Below are 24,129 nucleotides of genomic sequence, written 5' to 3' on the forward strand. Positions count from 1 at the left end.
AAAGTCAAATCAGATCATAATCCGTTTTTATTGCCATTGATGTTCACAAACTCAACATAAAACATAATGAATCAATAACAAGATCATCAGGGCAAACAATAACAATAACATTTAAGAAGTAGGTACAGTATGTAGAGAAAATGTTCAAACCCAAGAAAAAGCCAAATATATAGCAAAAACATAAACAATAATATACAATAAAACCATGTGTCCCCACCAAAAGTAACACCAAACCTACACCCTTGAATAAAACATGTGGATGTGTTTAGTTTAAAGAAAGCTACAGCAGTTTCTATTTGAAAATCAGCATCGAGCTGGAGATCAGTGACTTAAAAACTAGGGCCCGACCGATATATCGGCCGGACGATATTAGGATATTTCCTATATCGAAAGTAATAGATTTACTGTTTTTTGTTTTGGAATCTATTGATTGTCTTTCAAACAAGCTCCCTCTGAAGTACCGACTAAACATGAATATACAGCGCCCCCTGCTGTCCGAGCTCAACACGGACACACTTAGAAGCTTCACACACAGGATTATAGACATTTCTAAAATATGGCCAAAAATATCAGCATCGGCCAATCAAAACACCCGATAATCGTTTAGTTTAGTTTATTATTAGTTTAAGGGAAAAACCCACATCCGTCGATATATTTATATATATAGAAACCTTTACTAGAATGATAAATGTTTAACTTTAAGCAGGGGCGGACTGGGACTGAAAAACAGCCCTGGACTCTGGTCAGCTCAGCCCAAATGAGCCTAAATGCGACACTTCCACAAATACACAAGTTAACCTTTTACCACCTGCCTTAAAGGGGCGAGATGCAAGTTAGTCATTTTATACTCACTACTGCCACCTCAGGTCATACGTGTAACTGCAGCTTCTATATTAAGCTGAACCCGGAGTAACACCTTTCTGAGTGACAGGATTTCAGAGGCAGTTGTGGTGAACAGGTCTGGGCTCATTCTAGGACATGGAGGAACATGTAGGGGGAGGAAAATACTTAGTTTTAACATTTTTAAACTCCGTATAGCCCCTTTAACCGAGAGGATATTCTCCAGTTCGGCTTTACTCGAATCCAAAAGCTTCTTGACTGGAGAGCAACACTGTTATGCCTCATTTGAAAGCTCAAATCTAGAAAAGTGACGGTAACTTTTTGTCACACCTGGCATTTTTGTTTGTTTTTGTTGCTTTTTCATTACTTTTTGTGGCTTTTTGTCGTGTGTGTCACTTTTTTGTCACTTCTTCGTTGTGTTTTCGTCTCTTGTTAATCAGGGTTTTTTTTGTCATGTTTTTGTTGTTTTTTCATCGCTTTTTTCGTTGCGTTGTCGTCACGTTTTTGTCACATTTTCTTTTGTTTTTGTCACTTTTTTGTTACTTTTCCAGCACATTTTTGTTCTTGGATGCTTTTCTTTCAAGCTTTTAGATTTGGGTAAAGCTCTAAGGGTGAGGTAAAGTGAGGGGCCAGACCGGTGGCCCTAGAGCCAGTGGCCCTCCTGTGCTCTTCCAGAATGGACATGTGGCCAGTCCGCCCCTGACTTTAAGCTATTTAAGAGACTAAAAAAAACACACAAATTAAATTACTTAAAATATCGGCCTTAACATCGGCCACGCCAACCCCCGTTATATCGGTATCGGTAAATCCATATCTGGATGCTAAAAACCGAAATGAATCAGTGTAAATGTATGATTTCCAAAGCAGAGTCTGTGCAGAAACAGGAAGCCCCTCCTCCTCCTCAGCTGCTGGACTTCAGCGCCGTGAGGTCCGTGTGCGTGATCATGTGCACTCGGAGGGCGTTGGAAAGTGCAAATGTTCTCTGACAGATTGAACAGCTGTATGGTCTCTCCCCTGTGTGAGTCACCATGTGCGTTTTAAGGTTGCAACTTTGGCTGAAACCTTTCTGACAGATTGAGCAGCTGTAAGGCCTCTCTCCAGTGTGTCGTCTCATGTGGACTTGAAGGTAGTACTTTCGGAGGAATGTGGTGTTACAGATAGAACAGCTGTAAGGTCTCTCCCCTGTGTGAGTAGCCATGTGCCTCTTGATGTTAGAGTTATGTCTGAACCTTTTGTGACAGACGGGGCAGGTAAGGTCTGCGTGCGGCGTCTCATCAGTGTGAACCTGCATATGTGCATCAAGGTCACACTGTTCGGTAAACGATCTCTGACAGACGGAACAGCTGTATGGTCTCTCATCAGTGTGTACTTGCATATGTGCATCAAGGTCACACTGTTCAGTAAATATTCTCTGACAGACTGTACAGCTGTATGGTCTCTCATCAGCGTGTACTTGCATATGTGCATCAAGGTCACCCTGTTGGGTAAACTTTTCCTGACAGACTGAACAGCTGTATGGTCTCTCACCAGCGTGAGTAACCATGTGCTTTTCTAAATCAGTTCTACTCTCAAACCTTTTCTGACAGATCCAACAGCTGTTCGGGGCTTTATGCACATACATATGTTTAACCAGATGACGCTTTTGGACAAACTTTTTCCTACAGACGGTGCATTTGAACGGTCTCTTACCAGTGTGAACTTTCATATGCAGGTCCAGATAACCCCTTTGAGTAAATGTTCTCTCACAGACCGAGCAGCTAAACAGCTTCTCTTTGGTGTGGATTCTCCCGTGTGTTTTCATATGTGCTTCGAGGGCACTCCAGCGGGCAAACGTGTTCTCACAGACGGAACACTTAAAGGGTCTCTTTCCTCTCGTGTCTTTCATCTGGACTCGGCCTCCGTCAGCCTCGGTCTCCATCTGTGCAGCTGAAGTGCTGGCTGCAGGTTCACAGCCTTCCCAGTCAGAGTCAGAAGAGTTGTCCGTTTGTTCCTGGATCTCTGAGTTTGCTTCCTCTTGGTGCTCAGTTTGCTCTTCGCTCTTCACGCAGACAGCAGTGAACTGTGGGAGCTGCTCTTCCTCTGGTTTGACGCTCGGTTCCTCTTTAATCTGTGGAGTCTCGGGGGTTTCCTGTGTCAGACTGAGCTCAGGACTCCAGTGGATCTGCACGTCTGCAGGAGACAATGGGAACATTATTATTAGTCATTATTAGTCGCTCATTGACTAGGACTAGGTCTAGGTCTAGGTCTAGGACTAGGACTAGGTCTAGGTCTAGGACTAGGACTAGGACTAGATTAACTAGGATTCTTCCTGCTCCAGAAACGACAAAAGTAGAAATACTGATAGAAGTGAAGAGTGACTTTAAATGTGTAACTTGTTATTTTTGTGCAGTCAAAAAATACATCCGAGGCACTCTGTGTACAAAAGCTAAAGTCCTTCATTAACATGGACAGCCTGCATGTTTCCACACGTTTGCTTCGACACGCTTCGACACGCCTCGACACGCCTCGACACGCCTCGACACGCCTCGACACGCTCGAATGTTTTTATCAGGGCTGGTCCCGTTTTAACAGCTGATTAGATCATGTGATAGATCCTGATCCAGAGGATGCGTCCCAGGTTTACAATCACCCATAAAAAAAAAAAAAAAAAAAAAAAAAAAATATATATATATATATATATAAATATCTTTTTTAAAGTCATTAGTAATAACATCCCTGTCATGAGTAATAACATCCCTTTCATGAGTAATAACATCCCTGTCATGAGTAATAACATCCCTGTCATTAGTAACAACATCCCTGTCATGAGTAATAACATCCCTGTCATGAGTAATAACATCCCTGTCATTAGTAACGTCATGAGTAATAACATCCCTGTCATGAGTAATAACATCCCCGTCATTAGTAACAACATCCCTGTCATGAGTAATAACATCCCTGTCATTAGTAATAACATCCCTTTCATGAGTAATAACATCCCTGTCATGAGTAATAACATCCCTGTCATTAGTAATAACATCCCTGTCATTAGTAATAACATCCCTGTCATTAGTAATAACATCCCTGTCATTAGTAACAACATCCCTGTCATGAGTAATAACATCCCTGTCATGAGTAATAACATCCCCGTCATTAGTAACAACATCCCTGTCATTAGTAACAACATCCCTGTCATTAGTAATAACATCCCTGTCATTAGTAACAACATCCCTGTCATAAGTAATAACATCCCTGTCATAAGTAATAACATCCCTGTCATTAGTAACAACATCCCCGTCATTAGTAACAACATCCCTGTCATTAGTAACAACATCCCTGTCATTAGTAACAACATCCCTGTCATAAGTAATAACATCCCTGTCATTAGTAATAACATCCCCGTCATTAGTAACAACATCCCTGTCATTAGTAACAACATCCCCGTCATTAGTAATAACATCCCCGTCATTAGTAACAACATCCCTGTCATTAGTAACAACATCCCTATCATTAGTAACATCCCTGTCATTAGTAATAACATCCCTGTCATGAGTAATAACATCCCTGTCATTAGTAATAACATCCCTGTCATTAGTAATAACATCCCTGTCATTAGTAATAACATCCCTGTCATAAGTAATAACATCCCTGTCATAAGTAATAACATCCCTGTCATGAGTAATAACATCCCTGTCATTAGTAATAACATCCCTGTCATAAGTAATAACATCCCTGTCATTAGTAATAACATCCCTGTCATTAGTAATAACATCCCTGTCATGAGTAATAACATCCCTGTCATTAGTAATAACATCCCTGTCATAAGTAATAACATCCCTGTCATTAGTAATAACATCCCTGTCATTAGTAATAACATCCCTGTCATCAGTAACAACATCCCTGTCATTAGTAATAACATCCCTGTCATTAGTAATAACATCCCTGTCATAAGTAATAACATCCCTGTCATTAGTAATAACATCCCTGTCATTAGTAATAACATCCCTGTCATGAGTAATAACATCCCTGTCATTAGTAATAACATCCCTGTCATAAGTAATAACATCCCTGTCATTAGTAATAACATCCCTGTCATTAGTAATAACATCCCTGTCATCAGTAACAACATCCCTGTCATTAGTAATAACATCCCTGTCATTAGTAACAACATCCCTGTCATAAGTAACAACATCCCTGTCATAAGTAATAACATCCCTGTCATTAGTAACAACATCCCCGTCATTAGTAACAACATCCCTGTCATTAGTAACAACATCCCTGTCATTAGTAACAACATCCCTGTCATAAGTAATAACATCCCTGTCATTAGTAATAACATCCCCGTCATTAGTAACAACATCCCTGTCATTAGTAACAACATCCCCGTCATTAGTAATAACATCCCTATCATTAGTAACAACATCCCTGTCATTAGTAACAACATCCCTATCATTAGTAACATCCCTGTCATTAGTAATAACATCCCTGTCATGAGTAATAACATCCCTGTCATGAGTAATAACATCCCTGTCATTAGTAACAACATCCCTGTCATTAGTAACAACATCCCTATCATTAGTAACATCCCTGTCATTAGTAATAACATCCCTGTCATGAGTAATAACATCCCTGTCATGAGTAATAACATCCCTGTCATTAGTAATAACATCCCTGTCATTAGTAACAACATCCCTGTCATTAGTAACAACATCCCTATCATTAGTAACATCCCTGTCATTAGTAATAACATCCCTGTCATGAGTAATAACATCCCTGTCATGAGTAATAACATCCCTGTCATGAGTAATAACATCCCTGTCATGAGTAATAACATCCCTGTCATGAGTAACAACATCCCTGTCATTAGTAATAACATCCCTGTCATTAGTAACAACATCCCTATCATTAGGAATAACATCCCTGTAATTAGTAACAACATCCCTGTCATTAGTAATAACATCCCTGTCATGAGTAATAACATCCCTGTCATTAGTAATAACATCCCTGTCATTAGTAATAACATCCCTGTCATTAGTAATAACATCCCTGTCATAAGTAATAACATCCCTGTCATAAGTAATAACATCCCTGTCATGAGTAATAACATCCCTGTCATTAGTAATAACATCCCTGTCATAAGTAATAACATCCCTGTCATTAGTAATAACATCCCTGTCATGAGTAATAACATCCCTGTCATGAGTAATAACATCCCTGTCATTAGTAATAACATCCCTGTCATAAGTAATAACATCCCTGTCATTAGTAATAACATCCCTGTCATTAGTAATAACATCCCTGTCATCAGTAACAACATCCCTGTCATTAGTAATAACATCCCTGTCATTAGTAATAACATCCCTGTCATAAGTAATAACATCCCTGTCATTAGTAATAACATCCCTGTCATTAGTAACATCCCTGTCATTAGTAATTACATCCCTGTCATGAGTAATAACATCCCTGTCATTAGTAATAACATCCCTGTCATAAGTAATAACATCCCTGTCATAAGTAATAACATCCCTGTCATTAGTAATAACATCCCTGTCATTAGTAATAACATCCCTGTCATTAGTAATAACATCCCTGTCATAAGTAATAACATCCCTGTCATGAGTAATAACATCCCTGTCATTAGTAATAACATCCCTGTCATTAGTAATAACATCCCTGTCATTAGTAATAACATCCCTGTCATTAGTAATAACATCCCTGTCATTAGTAATAACATCCCTGTCATAAGTAATAACATCCCTGTCATGAGTAATAACATCCCTGTCATGAGTAATAACATCCCTGTCATTAGTAACAACATCCCTGTCATTAGTAACAACATCCCTATCATTAGTAACATCCCTGTCATTAGTAATAACATCCCTGTCATGAGTAATAACATCCCTGTCATGAGTAATAACATCCCTGTCATTAGTAATAACATCCCTGTCATTAGTAACAACATCCCTGTCATTAGTAACAACATCCCTATCATTAGTAACATCCCTGTCATTAGTAATAACATCCCTGTCATTAGTAACAACATCCCTGTCATTAGTAACAACATCCCTATCATTAGTAACATCCCTGTCATTAGTAATAACATCCCTGTCATGAGTAATAACATCCCTGTCATGAGTAATAACATCCCTGTCATGAGTAATAACATCCCTGTCATGAGTAATAACATCCCTGTCATGAGTAACAACATCCCTGTCATTAGTAATAACATCCCTGTCATTAGTAACAACATCCCTATCATTAGGAATAACATCCCTGTAATTAGTAACAACATCCCTGTCATTAGTAATAACATCCCTGTCATGAGTAATAACATCCCTGTCATTAGTAATAACATCCCTGTCATTAGTAATAACATCCCTGTCATTAGTAATAACATCCCTGTCATAAGTAATAACATCCCTGTCATAAGTAATAACATCCCTGTCATGAGTAATAACATCCCTGTCATTAGTAATAACATCCCTGTCATAAGTAATAACATCCCTGTCATTAGTAATAACATCCCTGTCATGAGTAATAACATCCCTGTCATGAGTAATAACATCCCTGTCATTAGTAATAACATCCCTGTCATAAGTAATAACATCCCTGTCATTAGTAATAACATCCCTGTCATTAGTAATAACATCCCTGTCATCAGTAACAACATCCCTGTCATTAGTAATAACATCCCTGTCATTAGTAATAACATCCCTGTCATAAGTAATAACATCCCTGTCATTAGTAATAACATCCCTGTCATTAGTAACATCCCTGTCATTAGTAATTACATCCCTGTCATGAGTAATAACATCCCTGTCATTAGTAATAACATCCCTGTCATAAGTAATAACATCCCTGTCATAAGTAATAACATCCCTGTCATTAGTAATAACATCCCTGTCATTAGTAATAACATCCCTGTCATTAGTAATAACATCCCTGTCATAAGTAATAACATCCCTGTCATGAGTAATAACATCCCTGTCATTAGTAATAACATCCCTGTCATTAGTAATAACATCCCTGTCATTAGTAATAACATCCCTGTCATTAGTAATAACATCCCTGTCATTAGTAATAACATCCCTGTCATAAGTAATAACATCCCTGTCATGAGTAATAACATCCCTGTCATAAGTAATAACATCCCTGTCATTAGTAATAACATCCCTGTCATTAGTAATAACATCCCTGTCATTAGTAATAACATCCCTGTCATAAGTAATAACATCCCTGTCATGAGTAATAACATCCCTGTCATTAGTAATAACATCCCTGTCATAAGTAATAACATCCCTGTCATAAGTAATAACATCCCTGTCATTAGTAATAACATCCCTGTCATTAGTAATAACATCCCTGTCATGAGTAATAACATCCCTGTCATGAGTAATAACATCCCTGTCATTAGTAATAACATCCCTGTCATTAGTAATAACATCCCTGTCATGAGTAATAACATCCCTGTCATTAGTAATAACATCCCTGTCATTAGTAATAACATCCCTGTCATTAGTAATAACATCCCTGTCATTAGTAATAACATCCCTGTCATAAGTAATAACATCCCTGTCATGAGTAATAACATCCCTGTCATTAGTAATAACATCCCTGTCATAAGTAATAACATCCCTGTCATAAGTAATAACATCCCTGTCATTAGTAATAACATCCCTGTCATTAGTAATAACATCCCTGTCATTAGTAATAACATCCCTGTCATTAATAATAACATCCCTGTCATAAGTAATAACATCCCTGTCATTAGAAACAACATCCCTGTCATTAGTAATAACATTCCTGTCATTAGTAACAACATCCCTATCATTAGTAATAACATCCCTGTCATTAGTAACAACATCCCTGTCATTAGTAATAACATCCCTGTCATGAGTAATAACATCCCTGTCATTAGTAATAACATCCCTGTCATGAGTAATAACATCCCTGTCATGAGTAATAACATCCCTGTCATGAGTAATAACATCCCTGTCATGAGTAATAACATCCCTGTCATGAGTAATAACATCCCTGTCATGAGTAATAACATCCCTGTCATGAGTAATAACATCCCTGTCATGAGTAATAACATCCCTGTCATGAGTAATAACATCCCTGTCATTAGTAATAACATCCCTGTCATTAGTAATAACATCCCTGTCATTAATAATAACATCCCTGTCATTAGTAACAACATCCCTGTCATTAGTAATAACATCCCTGTCATTAGTAATAACATCCCTGTCATTAGTAATAACATCCCTGTCATGAGTAATAACATCCCTGTCATTAATAATAACATCCCTGTCATTAGTAACAACATCCCTGTCATTAGTAACAACATCCCTGTCATTAGTAATAACATCCCTGTCATTAGTAATAACATCCCTGTCATGAGTAATAACATCCCTGTCATGAGTAATAACATCCCTGTCATAAGTAATAACATCCCTGTCATGAGTAATAACATCCCTGTCATGAGTAATAACATCCCTGTCATGAGTAATAACATCCCTGTCATTAGTAATAACATCCCTGTCATTAGTAATAACATCCCTGTCATTAGTAATAACATCCCTGTCATTAGTAACAACATCCCTGTCATTAGTAACAACATCCCTGTCATTAGTAATAACATCCCTGTCATTAGTAATAACATCCCTGTCATTAGTAATAACATCCCTGTCATTAGTAACAACATCCCTGTCATTAGTAACAACATCCCTGTCATTAGGAACAACATCCCTGTCATTAGTAATAACATCCCTGTCATTAGTAATAACATCTCCGTCATAAGTAATAACATCCCCGTCATTAGTAATAACATCCCCGTCATAAGTAATAACATCCCCGTCATTAGTAATAACATCCCCGTCATTAGTAATAACATCCCCGTCATTAGTAATAACATCCCCGTCATTAGTAATAACATCCCCGTCATTAGTAATAACATCCCCGTCATTAGTAATAACATCCCTGTCATAAGTAATAACATCCCTGTCATGAGTAATAACATCCCTGTCATTAGTAATAACATCCCTGTCATGAGTAATAACATCCCTGTCATTAGTAATAACATCCCTGTCATTAGTAATAACATCCCTGTCATTAGTAATAACATCCCTGTCATTAGTAATAACATCCCTGTCATTAGTAATAACATCCCTGTCATTAGTAATAACATCCCTGTCATAAGTAGTAACATCTGTGAAGGAGGTGTCGGGAAGGAGACCCAAACTTGTGACCTCAGATAATGACTGTATTTAGAACTGGTTCCAAATCTTCAATCTCCCCAGGTTGTCCGGTTAGAACAATAAGAAACAATGGATTCACTCATTTGCCACTCTTTATTGACTGAATTGGTGATTCATGTGATTCATGGATCATGGTTGATGTTCATGTTCATGGTTCATGGTTTCTATAAACACAAATAAATGAATAATGAGTGATGATATTTGAGAAATGCAATAATAGGAAATCTGAATAGCTACTTTCTGTCTAAATAATAAATTATCTAAAGTATAAAATGACATAAATAAGAGATGGCTGAACTACATTCAAAGAAGCATTAAACAAACAGTGATAACTAATCCAAACTCCAAAACCGGAATATAATTAGAGAAACAGAGACAGTTAACTTTGGCTGGATGCTGGCGCATGGCTGGGATGCATGCGCATAACACGTGAATCACGTGAGTATAGAGAGTGGTGCGCGTAACACGTGCACCACGTGATTAGAGTGAGGCCTGCGCGTAACGCGCGCTCATGAGAAAACACGATGAAACTATAAAACACAACTAGACTACGAAATATGATGAATACTATTACAAACAATACACAGGCAATATAGGACATGACTTACTTTCTAATGGACGCATGAACACATAACTGAAGAATAGATGAGGTTTTCACGGAATTGCGGGAGGGAGGATGGAGCGTGTGTTCCCGAGGGATGATACCTGCGCACTGACTTGACTGAAAGTTGGGATGGGGGATACCAACTCCTGATTGGTGGAGAGACTAGGGGGAGGTGAATGGTGGTTGGTTGCTAGGCCGTTGCTGGGGCTCTTAATATAGATATGGGAATGGAAAGTGAAACTAGTAATAATACGAAATAGTACTTTTGATACATTAATGACACAGAAAATTCAACATAAATCAGAACCTTGTTAACAGCCGCCCCCAACTTTGGGCAGCAAAGTTGAACACAAGTCAATCGGGAATGTCTTGAGGAAGTGCAGGTAGCTTGATGAGCTTAGCGACAGGTCTGGTGTAGGATTTGTCTTTGACCTGGACTTGAGCAGTGCGAATCCTACCGTCAACTCCAGGGAAAACGGCTGTGACCTTACCAACGAGCCACAAGGCACGCGGAAGCTGCTGGTCAACAACAAGAACAATGTCGTCAATACAGATGTCCTCTTGTTCCTGTTGCCACTTGGAGCGGCTCTGGAGGGATGGTAAGTAGTTCCTGATGAAATGGATCCAAAACTGGTCCGCTAAGACCTGGCAATGTCGCCATCTGCGGCGACTGAGGAGCTCTGTACCTGAGTACACAACTTGAGGAGTGGATGGATCTGGCCGCCCCATCAGCAACACATTTGGAGTGATTGGATCTGGGTCTGCCACATCGGAAGAGGTGTAGCCGAGGGGCTTGGAGTTGATGATGCTCTCCACTTCAGTAAGGATGGTTCGGAGGACCTCCTCGGTGACCGTTTGTGATCCAAGTATGGTATGCAGCGCTGATTTTATGGTGCGGATTTCTCGCTCCCAGGAACCCCCAAAATGAGGTGCACTAGGTGGATTGAAGCGGAAATGGATTTGCTGGCTGGCGAGTTGTGACTGCAGAGCGGGGGCAAGGGAGTTGAAGGCCTCTAGAAGTTCTGAGCTGCCACCTTTGAAGTTTGTGCCTTGATCAGACAGCAATTCGTGAGGCTTTCCCCGTCTAGAGATGAAACGACGTAGACTCATGAGGAACGAGTCAGTGTCCATGCTGGCCAGCAGATCTAGGTACACTGCATGTGTGGTGAGGCATTTGAAGATTATACCCCATCGCTTCTCATTGCGCCTCCCTATCTTGATGAGGAAGGGACCAAAGCAGTCCATTCCAGTTGAGTAGAAGGCTGGATGGTGTAACCTTAAACTGGAAGGTGGGAGGTCGGCCATTTTGGGAATGATGGGTTGGCTGCGCCACTTGCGGCACTCTGGACAGTGGTGTTGGTGCTTGCGGACAGCCTCTCGGCCCCGTAAGATCCAGAATCTTCTGCGCAGCTCAGCGAAGACTCTCTCAGGGCCTGGATGAGCTAGCTTGCTGTCGTAATCTGCAATGATCAGCTTTGTGATGGGATGATGAGAGTCCAGGACAAAGGGATGCAAAGTGTCTGAACTGAGGGATTCACAGCGTCTTAGTCGGCCCCCGACGCGGATTAACTGAGTCTCTGGGTCATATTCTGGGGCCAAAGTGATGAGCCTACTGCTGGATGGAATGGGCTTTTGGGAGGAGATGAGAGCGAACTCCTCTGGAAAACAGTTGCTTTGCACTTGTCTGATGAGAGAGAGTTCAGCTTGTCTGAAGGACTCAGCTGTGGGTTTAGAGTCTGGGGCCGCCCCGTGACATGCTCGAACTGTGGCTTCCAGTAGTTCTTGGAAGCTGTTAAACTGGCTCACGTCAGGCAAAGGTGGATGAGGAGGAGCGGAGATGAGGCCACAGAACTTGGCTTTTCGCAGCTCGGCTGAATCAACAGGGCCGGTGATGTCTGGACAGGAAGGCCATGTTGACTCACTGTCGTGAAGGAAGGCGGGTCCGGATCTCCAGCGGCTGTGACTCTGGATCTGTGAGAGGGTCAGTCCACGAGTTATATCATCAGCAGGATTCTCACTGGAGTGGACATAGCGCCATGAGCTGCTCTCGGTTAACTCCTGGATATCTGCAACTCTGGCACCGACGAACACCTTGTAGCGGCAGGAAGGAGACAGCAACCAAGCTAGCACGGTGGTGGAGTCGGTCCAGTAGGTGATGGATGAGATGGGAATGGTGAGCTCTCGTTTCAGGACTGCACCAAGCTGGGCTCCGACGTGGGCAGCGCAGAGTTCCAGCCTCGGGATGGACTGCTGGCGGACTGGAGCCACACGGGAGCGGGCCGCGAGGAACGCCACCTGGACATCACCATCGGCGCTGGCGGTAAGTAGGTAGGCGACCGACCCATAGGCCCTCTCTGATGCATCTGAGAAAACGTGGATGCTCTGGGAGGCAGCTGGGAGGTCGGTGTCTGAGTGAACATAACAACGATTAACAGTAACATTAGGAAGTAACGGAAGTTCACTCACCCACGCTTGCCACAGTTTGAGCAGATCCTCGGGAAGATTAGGATCGTCCCAGTCCCGTTTCTTTCCCCAGAGGCTCTGCACCAGGATTTTGGCTCGAGTGGTGTAGGGAATGAGCAGCCCCAGGGGGTCATATTGTTGGGCTAGGACTCTGTAGATGTTGCGCATTGTGGGCTCAGGTTGCTCTGTGTGGCGAAGGCGATAGGTGAGAGTGTCTGTTCTGCAGTGCCAATGCAGACCAAGGGTCCGTTCTGGTGGATCTGCACCCTCCATTGACAGCCACAGATCTCTGCTCTCGGATGTGAGTTCTGGTGGCAGGTGGCTGATGATGTCTGGCACGTTGGTGGCCCATTGACGCAGCTCAAAGCCACCCGATTGGAGCAGAGTCTGAAGTTTGTGGACGAGCTGCTTTGCTTCTGAGATGGATGAGAAGCTTTGAAGAAGATTGTCCACATAAAAACAGTTCTCGACTGACAACCGAGTGTCTTCATCAGGGCTGCTGTGGTCAATAACATGCTTTTGGAGGGCAAAGGTCGCGCAGCAGGGACTGCAGGTGGTGCCGAAAGGGAGCACCTGCCACTGGTAGATGTCGGGCTTGTTGCTGCGGTTCATGTCCCTCCAGAGGAAGCGGAGGAAGGGCTGATCCTCAGACAGGAGGCGGACCTGATGAAACATGCCCTTGATGTCGCTGCTCACCGCTGTGGGATACTGCCTGAAACGGAGCAGGACACCGAGGAGACTGGAGCCTAGGGTTGGCCCTGGAAGGAGATGTTCATTCAAGCTGGAAGTTTGGAAGGTGAATGAGCAGTTGAAAACGATGCGGTCCTTGCCATTGTGATGGACCATGTGATGTGGGATGTACCAGGATTGTCTGCTCTGATCTTCAGGTGATGTGAGCTTCCTGATGTAGCCTGAGTCTGCCAGCTTCTTGATTTCTTGGCTGTATGATGCAGCCTTGACTGGGTCTTTGGTGAGACGACTCTCTGTGCCTCGTAGGTGACTGAGGACAGCTTCCTTTGGGGCACTGAGCGGAGGAAGACCTTCCTTCCACAGCAGAGGGGTGGCATATCTCTGGACGTCATCAATATTAACTCTGACTGTCTTCTCCTCCAGCAGTTTGACAGCTGCATTATCCTGTTTGGACCTGGTGATGAGTTTCTCGTTACGATAAGGAAGAATGTCCATCTGCCATAATCTGGACACATGACTGAGAAGGTCAGTAGAGGAAGGAGGAGTGTTGATGAGGAGACACTGAGGAGTGGAGGTCTGGTGCAGCAGGACTTTGGCAGGACCTTGTAGAGTCCAGCCGAGACGAGTCTTCAATGCTGCAGGGCCACCTGGTGGACCTAGGTGTACAGGCTCAACTGGAGAGAGAAGATGAGGGTAGTCTGACCCGATGAGGAGAAGTGGCTGCGCTTGGTTGATTGAATGTAGCGGGAGGCCTCTGAGGTGGCGGTACGTTCTCTGCAGGGCCTCGACTGGATGGGAGTGTTTGGAAAGGCCAAGCTCTGCCGCGGTGAAGGCTTTGTGAATGCGAAACCGTTTCTGAGGATGGGCAGATGAAGATATAGAGAATGACACTGACTTTCCTGACACAGTTTTCACATCTTGACGGATAGTTCTGAGCGCCAAGTCTTCACTCTGTCCCTTGAGATGCAGCTCTTGAGCAGCACTGTGAAGCAAGATCGTGCGCTCGGAGCCGTCATCGAGGATGGCGTAAGTCTCTAGCTTGTGTTTGCCATTGTGGAGGAGAACTTTGACCATCTTCAGCAATACACAGCTAGTCCTGAGATCTGGATCGAGGTAGTAGGTAGCTGGTTGTCCAGTCTCTGTGGCTGAACGTGCTGATTTGCTTGCAGGAGTGTTGACCTCATGCAGTATGTCAAGGTGAGTCTGATTACACTGCTGACACTTAGCCTTGAGGTAGCATTGAGCAGCGAGGTGATTTCTGCCACATCTCCAGCAGCGCTTCCCAGTTTTGATCCATGACACTCTCTGATCAGTGGAAAACTTCTTAAACTCTGGACACTGATTGAAGTAATGCTGGATGTCATCACAAAAGGGGCAATACTTTTTAGGTTTCTCAAGTTTGGCGCTGCTAGGTCGAACTTGTGACGAAGACTCAGATGACTTAGGAGCAGGATCAAAGCCGAGCAAAACTGTAGTAGAGCGTGCACTAGACTTCTGTGACTTGGGCTTGAAAGCTTTCTGGCGTTCATCTTGTGGAGGCCGGGAATGGTAAGGCTGGTAGTCCTCATCCTGAACACGGACCTCATATTCGAGCCAATCAGAGAAGTGCACCAAGGTTGGTATCGGAGTGCGGATGGGGTCTATGTAGCGCTTGAACTGTGCTCTGAGTTCATGCGGCAACTTGGACAGAAGTCGTGAGGTGTGTGACCCGCAGTCCAGCTCAGTCTTGCCCTCCTTGCCCAGTTGATCTAACATGCCGACCAGAGCTCTGACTTTGAGGCCGAAGAGGCGAAAGCTTCGACTGTCCCCACTTCTGATTGGAGGCTCGGCCAGGACTTCGTTGATGCGCTGCAGGGCTAGTTTGTGAGGTTGCCCATACATTTCAGTCAGTGATGCCATCGTCTTGGAGTAGGGAGTTGAACTATTGCTATAGGAGTCTGCAATGAGGAGCGCATCTTCGAGCTTGAGGTGGTCAACTAGTATTTGGTATTTGAATCGCTCAGTTGCGTCTCTGGGCAAGAGGTTGTCGAGCGCTATCTTGAGGCGGGCAAATTGACGTGGATCATCCTCTGTGAAACATGGAACGTCAGGCTTTGGCCCTCTGTATGTCGCCTCCACCGAAGGTGGGTTGTGAGGGAGAGTGTACGGCTCCACATACGCTGGAGTGGACTGAAACCCTACATCATATGACGGCAGATATGACACCGGTGGCGGTGGCGGAGGTAGCGGCATGTCAACTGGAGGTGGAGGAGGTAGAGGCGCGCTCCAGGGCGGAGGTGGTAAAGCATCAGGCCAGGGTGGAAGATCATCCACTGGTGCTTGAAGATTGCGATTAGGAGTGGATGTTCTCTCAGGAGGATGATAAGCCACATATGAGGAGGCGCTGTCCTCAAACTGAACTGAATGCCTTGGATCGACGCGTTGAGGCTGAGGCGCTGTTCTCAGGGAGAGAGAATTGAGAAGGCTTTGCATATCTCGCCTGAGCTGGTTGTTGTCCTCTTTCATCTCCTGCAGAGCTGACATGACTGCTTCGGAGCTGAGGTTCTGAGGCGCAGGTACGAATTGAGCTGGAGTGATGATTGGAGCAGGAGGTGGAAGAGCTGCTCCCTCGGTGGAGTGGCCATGGAGTGTGAGAGGGGGAAGATTACGTGGCGGGAGAGTCACCAAGAAGTCGTCGAGGTAGCGAGGTCGACGGACATCACGGCGAGGTCGAGTGGGATCCATTGTAGAGCTGAGGAAACTGAAGATCCGGCTCGAAGGACCATGTGAAGGAGGTGTCGGGAAGGAGACCCAAACTTGTGACCTCAGATAATGACTGTATTTAGAACTGGTTCCAAATCTTCAATCTCCCCAGGTTGTCCGGTTAGAACAATAAGAAACAATGGATTCACTCATTTGCCACTCTTTATTGACTGAATTGGTGATTCATGTGATTCATGGATCATGGTTGATGTTCATGTTCATGGTTCATGGTTTCTATAAACACAAATAAATGAATAATGAGTGATGATATTTGAGAAATGCAATAATAGGAAATCTGAATAGCTACTTTCTGTCTAAATAATAAATTATCTAAAGTATAAAATGACATAAATAAGAGATGGCTGAACTACATTCAAAGAAGCATTAAACAAACAGTGATAACTAATCCAAACTCCAAAACCGGAATATAATTAGAGAAACAGAGACAGTTAACTTTGGCTGGATGCTGGCGCATGGCTGGGATGCATGCGCATAACACGTGAATCACGTGAGTATAGAGAGTGGTGCGCGTAACACGTGCACCACGTGATTAGAGTGAGGCCTGCGCGTAACGCGCGCTCATGAGAAAACACGATGAAACTATAAAACACAACTAGACTACGAAATATGATGAATACTATTACAAACAATACACAGGCAATATAGGACATGACTTACTTTCTAATGGACGCATGAACACATAACTGAAGAATAGATGAGGTTTTCACGGAATTGCGGGAGGGAGGATGGAGCGTGTGTTCCCGAGGGATGATACCTGCGCACTGACTTGACTGAAAGTTGGGATGGGGGATACCAACTCCTGATTGGTGGAGAGACTAGGGGGAGGTGAATGGTGGTTGGTTGCTAGGCCGTTGCTGGGGCTCTTAATATAGATATGGGAATGGAAAGTGAAACTAGTAATAATACGAAATAGTACTTTTGATACATTAATGACACAGAAAATTCAACATAAATCAGAACCTTGTTAACAACATCCCTGTCATAAGTAATAACATCCCTGTCATTAGTAATAACATCCCTGTCATAAATAATAACATCCCTGTCATAAGTAATAACATCCCTGTCATAAGTAATAACATCCCTGTCATTAGTAAGAACATCCCTGTTATTAGTAATAACATCCCTGTCATTAGTAATAACATCCCTGTCATTAGTAATAACATCCCTGTCATAAGTAATAACATCCCTGTCATTAGTAATAACATCCCTGTCATAAGTAATAACATCCCTGTCATTAGTAAGAACATCCCTGTCATGAGTAATAACATCCCTGTCATAAGTAATAACATCCCTGTCATAAGTAATAACATCCCTGTCATTAGTAATAACATCCCTGTCATTAGTAAGAACATCCCTGTCATGAGTAATAACATCCCTGTCATAAGTAATAACATCCCTGTCATTAGTAATAACATCCCTGTCATAAGTAATAACATCCCTGTCATAAGTAATAACATCCCTGTCATAAGTAATAACATCCCTGTCATAAGTAATAACATCCCTGTCATTAGTAATAACATCCTGATCATTAGTAATAACGGCGCCCTGTTTTGATAGAGCGACACAGGACACACTGACCTGACAGTGAGGACTCGTCGCTCTTCACACAGACAGCAGTGAACTGTAGGAGCTGCTCTTCTTCCTGGTGGACGCTCTGCTCCTCTGGTTCCTCTTTAACCTGAGCGTCTGGAACAGAAAACAGAGACAATCAGCAAATGACTTGATAATTCGACTTGAATAAAAAAGTCGTAAATGCCCTCACAAAAAGTGACGAGGAGACGGTCTGAAAACAGTCGTTTCCAAGAGCTGCACCAGAAAAATCTGATTTAAATGTGATGGTCTTCTGTGAGGAGTCTTTCTCTCCAGCTTGAGCTGTGTGAGCCGCAAACAATCCTGTCGCGTATCAGTGAATCTTTTAATGGCTCAAAGTTGCAGGTCTTTGCCAGCGCTCTCAGGTCACTCACATATGTGTCGATAGATTCTCCCGGAGCTTGGTTTCGTTCAAAGAATCTGTACCTTTCCACGGTTTCATTGACTTCATCCAGCTTCGTCCCACAGAGCTCTCTGCCCCGCTCTCCGATCAGGCCGGAGTAAAGTTTCACCCACGGCTGAGCAAAGTAATAACTGCTTTGACTTGTAATTGTGCTTTACAAGCCTGTGGTCACAAGTCTCTCAAAGTTCACTGTGGTCATGATTCATTCACTCCACACTCTGTGGCTATAATGTGTTATGTCAGTGCCCTCTGCTGGACACGTGTGGAATTCTTTTTTATTTACTCAAGTTGCCCCCTAGTGGTTGGAATGAGTACACTGGTAATTTAGTTAAATAATAAATCATAGCTCCACAAAGGAATGGGCTAGAGACTTACTTTTTTACAAACTCAGGCCTGCGGGCCGTAGTTTGAGAACCCCTGATCTAAACCAATCAGTGACGTCTGATTGGTTCAGATCACGTCTCTGTTCGATATTTTACTCTATGAACTGTTATAAAATATGTCACGTCATTCCGGTCACCAATTTTCAATGTGCAAATCCAAGTATGTTTCTGTTCTAACTTATTTAAAGGGACTACACGGAGTTTAAAGGGGGGGTATTATGCAAAATGGACTTTTTCAAGCTTTACATCATGTTATTAAGTCATTCCCTCATTAAAAACATGCCTGAAGTGTTGCCTTAGCACATTCACGTATTTTCGAGTAATCTGTAGAAACTCTGATGGCGGCCATTTTAGGGATAAAACGCCTGATTCCTTCAGGAAACGCCCTCGACCTCCAGGATAAGCCTCCGACCTTTCGTCACCAGCCGAGTAACCAACCACTGCTCTTCAGCAGAACCCCCTCCCCGCAGTGTGTAGCCCTAAGATGTAAACAGAGTCATCATGGAGGATTAGCTTCATGTGTTGTGAACCGGAGTTACAGCAGACTTTTACAAAGACACACATCAGTGTTTCTGTTACCGAAACACCCAGGATTAAAACCGGTGACAAGAACACTTATTTCAGTGTCTGGTTCTACGCTGGGCCTTGATGATGCACAGAGCCTCCGGAGAAAGCTAATGCTATGCTAAACCTCGAGTCATCACGTGAAAACGAGAAATATGCACACATAAAGTCAATAAAACCACCACACACATAAAGAACCGTTTAACAATGATCACACACGGAGCCTGGCTTGTTGATTTGGAAGTTTATTGCTCACATTTCATCTACAATGGGTCATAGCCGAGTGGTTTTCTCCCGGAGCTAACAAGCTAGCCGCGACAAGCTAACGGGAAAATTCACTGAATACAAGCAGCATATTATGCATTGAAAACGTCACTAAACAGGCATCTGCTTGAAGCAGCCTTTATGATGATCACACACGGAGCCTGGCTTGTTGATTGTGTAGTTTATTGCTCACATTTCATCTACAGTGAGTCGTAGCCGAGTGGTTTCTCCCGGAGCTAAGGCACTATTAGCCGCGACAAGCTAACAACCTTCACCTTCACAACATTCATTGAAAACAGGCAGCATATTATGCACAAATAACGTCAATAAAGCAGGCAACTACTCGAAGCAGCCTTTACGATGATCACACAATGAGCCTGGCTTTACACATTTGTGGTTTATTGCAGACTTTTCATCAACAATGAGCTGCAGTCGATTATAACAAGCTAACGGGGTAACCTCGAAAAACCATTGTCCACCTGCACAGATAATGTCCGTCTTTTGAATCGTATGGGCTCCTGCAGATCCTGGTGTCGTCCATGGGGGTATAGTTAGAGATCCATAGGGCATGGCAGATGCAAAGAGAAGCCTCCAAACAGCAGTTATTTTTCAGGCAAGAGCCCCTTCCAAGCGTCCGGTGTGGAAGGTTCGTCTCCAAATAATATCCTGTGTGGCCATTGTTCACAAAGTGATAAACAGTAGCTCCTTTCCAACAATAAAAATGAAAATGCACCGATCGTAGTTTCAATACTGCTGAGACAAGCGCAGTGTTGTTGTGATGCCACAGACAGCGTGTGGAGGGGGCGTGTCGGAAAGGGTCAGAGGTTCTTAAAGAGACAGGGGCCTATTTCAAGTCCTTTGCTACCGCCATTTTGAAAGAGCAATTTTATACAAGGCAGTTATTCTAATTTACTGCATTTACAGACCAACAGAAGGTTTCGTCATCATTGTAGTGTGCTATAGACTGGTGCTATGTGGCTGAAAAAAGCATAATACCCCCTCTTTAAAAATGTTAAAGGAATGTATTTTCCTCCCCCTACATTTCCTCATGTTCCTCCATGTCCTCATGTGTAGAATGAGCTCAGACCTGTTCACCACAACTGCCTCTACAATCCTCAGTCACTCAGAGGTGTCACGTTACTTCAGGTCTGAAGTGCCGTCATGCACGAGCTTAATATAGAAGCTGCAGTTACACCTATGACCTGAGGTGGCAGTAGTGAGTATAAAATGTCTAACTTGTATCTAGCCTCTTTAATCAATAAAAAAAAAAATTACAATGCCTTCTGATTTTCTAAAGCCACTTTATAATGAAATCGTGCCCCCTGGGCTCACAATACACAACAAACACAGCGCAAGCAAGCAAGCAAGCAAGCAAGCAAGCAAGCAAGGAAGCAAGCAAGCAAGCAAGCAAGGAAGGAAGGAAGGAAGGAAGGAAGGAAGGAAGGAAGGAAGGAAGCAAGGAAGGAAGGAAGGAAGGAAGGAAGGAAGGAAGGAAGCAAGGAAGCAAGGAAGGAAGGAAGGAAGGAAGGAAGGAAGGAAGGAAGGAAGGAAAGAAGGAAGGAAGGAAGGAAGGAAAGAAAGAAAGAAAGAAAGAAAGAAAGAAAGAAAGAAAGAAAGCAGCGCAGTTTCCAAACACGGAGCTTAATTGCTTGGTTGGAAACAAAGCGCTTTAGGCCGGATTAGGACCAGGATTGGATCTATAATGTACAGCAGTCTGAGCATCAGCAGGAGAGACGTTTACAAAGGATGGAGCTTTTCCTGCAGCCTCAGTTAAGAGTAAGTGATGCTGACACACACGTCACGTATGTTCAGAAACATACAACACATATGTTCAGAAACATACAACACGTATGTTCAGAAACATACAACACGTATGTTCAGAAACACAAAACACGTATGTTCAGAAACATACAACACGTATGTTCAGAAACACACAACACGTATGTTCAGAAACATACAACACGTATGTTCAGAAACATACAACACGTATGTTCAGAAACATACAACACGTATGTTCAGAAACATACAACACGTATGTTCAGAAACATAAGACTGTATATATAAAGACAATCACTGAAGACTGTGTATATAAAGACAATCACTGAAGACTGTGTATATAAAGACAAGCACTGAAGACTGTGTATATAAAGACAATCACTGAAGACTGTGTATATAAAGACAAGCACTGAAGACTGTGTATATAAAGACAATCACTGAAGACTGTGTATATAAAGACAATCACTGAAGACTGTATATATAAAGACAGGCACTGAAGACTGTGTATATAAAGACAAGCACTGAAGACTGTGTATATAAAGACAAGCACTGAAGACTGTGTATATAAAGACAATCACTGAAGACTGTGTATATAAAGACAATCACTGAAGACTGTGTATATAAAGACAAGCACTGAAGACTGTGTATATAAAAACAAGCACTGAAGACTGTGTATATAAAGACAATAACTGAAGACTGTGTATATAAAAACAAGCACTGAAGACTGTGTATATAAAGACAATAACTGAAGACTGTGTATATAAAAACAAGCACTGAAGACTGTGTATATAAAGACAATAACTGAAGACTGCGTATATAAAGACAAGCACTGAAGACTGTATATAAAGACAAGCACTGAAGACTGTGTATATAAAGACAAGTACTGAAGACTGTGTATATAAAGACAATCACTGAAGACTGTGTATATAAAAACAAGCACTGAAGACTGTGTATATAAAGACAATAACTGAAGACTGCGTATATAAAGACAAGCACTGAAGACTGTATATAAAGACAAGCACTGAAGACTGTGTATATAAAGACAAGCACTGAAGACTGTGTATATAAAAACAAGCACTGAAGACTGTGTATATAAAGACAATAACTGAAGACTGCGTATATAAAGACAAGCACTGAAGACTGTATATAAAGACAAGCACTGAAGACTCTGTATATAAAGACAAGCACTGAAGACTGTGTATATAAAGACAAGCGCTGAAGACTGAATATATAAAGACAATCACTGAAGACTGTGTATATAAAGACAAGCACTGAAGACTGTGTATATAAAGACAATAACTGAAGACTGTGTATATAAAGACAAGCACTGAAGACTGTATATAAAGACAAGCACTGAAGACTGTGTATATAAAGACAAGCACTGAAGACTGTGTATATAAAGACAAGCGCTGAAGACTGAATATATAAAGACAAGCACTGAAGACTGTGTATATAAAGACAAGCACTGAAGACTGTGTATATAAAGACAAGCACTGAAGACTGTGTATATAAAGACAAGCACTGAAGACTGAAGAGCAGGATTCAGAGGCAGTTGTGGTGAACAGGTCTGGGCTCATTCTCCACCTGAGGACATGGAGGAACATGTAGGGGGAGGAAAACACATTCTTTTAACATTTTTGAACTGCGTCCCTTTAACGAGGCGGTTCCAAGAACTTAAACAAGGAGAATCGGGAGCGAGACAAATAAATATATATCTTATAACATATACCGGTTTGGCCTCAGTATTTCAGTGTCAGTTTGAGGACGGATCATTTCAGGGTTTTGATGCTTAGAGTGAAGTCATTGGTTGGTTGGTGTTTCTCAGATCAAGGCGTCACTTTGACTCCAGACCGTGAGGAGGTTTGGTTTGGTTTAGTTTCTCTACACCGATAAAACGCGCTCACTTTTGGGGGAACAGATAAGCCCAGACTCACCAGCTGCTCCTTGTCGTGGGCCCAGAGCCTCCAGGAGCCGCTGGTTCCTCTGGTTCTCCTCTTTGGAGCGACACAGTTCCTCCTCATACTCCGCTATGGTCCTCTCCACCAGCTGGAAGATCTCCTCCGCGGCCGCGCTCAGCCGCTCCGTCACCAGAGCTCTCAGAGTCCGGCTCCGCTTGGACATGTTTACGAGCCGCTGTTAGCTTCAGCACTGCTAGCTCTGAGCTAATGACAGGAACCAGAGAAACACTGCCGTAAACTGTCGTAAATCCGGTCTGGTCACGTGATAATAAAGTCGACTCGGCTGCGCCCCCCGTGGACTCTGATATCCATTACAAGCGCTGAAGGAGAAATCAAAGTCACTAAACTGATCACACTGAATTATTACGCAGATAAATGTAGATCGCAAATGTAAGTGCAGTTGAGTTCTCGGTCCAGTAGGGGGCGCCTGCTGCCCTGTCTTTCCTTCAGTTAACCTCTTAACCCCCGCCTGAACCGAGAGGATCTTTTTCCTCACGTTATCAGATTTTTTTCCATCATTTTTTTGTTGGGTATTCAACTCATTTTTGTAACTTTTTTGTCATTTTTTCTCATATTTTGGTCTTTTTTTGTGTCA

At 42.7% G+C, this 24,129-nt stretch overlaps 1 protein-coding gene across 1 annotated transcript; it reads right to left on the reverse strand.

Annotated features, from left to right (window-relative positions):
• Positions 1 to 1,741: 1,741 nt before the first annotated feature.
• LOC306964880 (uncharacterized protein) lies at positions 1,742 to 23,721 on the reverse strand (the record flags this gene model as incomplete). Its single annotated transcript, XM_079559047.1, has 3 exons — positions 23,511 to 23,721; positions 18,175 to 18,282; positions 1,742 to 3,009 (listed from the first exon to the last, which is right to left on the reverse strand). Exons 1-3 carry the CDS (start codon positions 23,695 to 23,697, stop codon positions 1,742 to 1,744), a joined length of 1,563 nt encoding a protein of 520 aa, XP_079415173.1. The 5' UTR covers positions 23,698 to 23,721.
• Between the last annotated feature and the right edge of the window lie 408 nt (positions 23,722 to 24,129).

This window comes from Gobius niger (assembly GCF_951799975.1).
Source record: "Gobius niger genome assembly, chromosome: 6".
Lineage (NCBI taxonomy): Eukaryota > Metazoa > Chordata > Actinopteri > Gobiiformes > Gobiidae > Gobius > Gobius niger.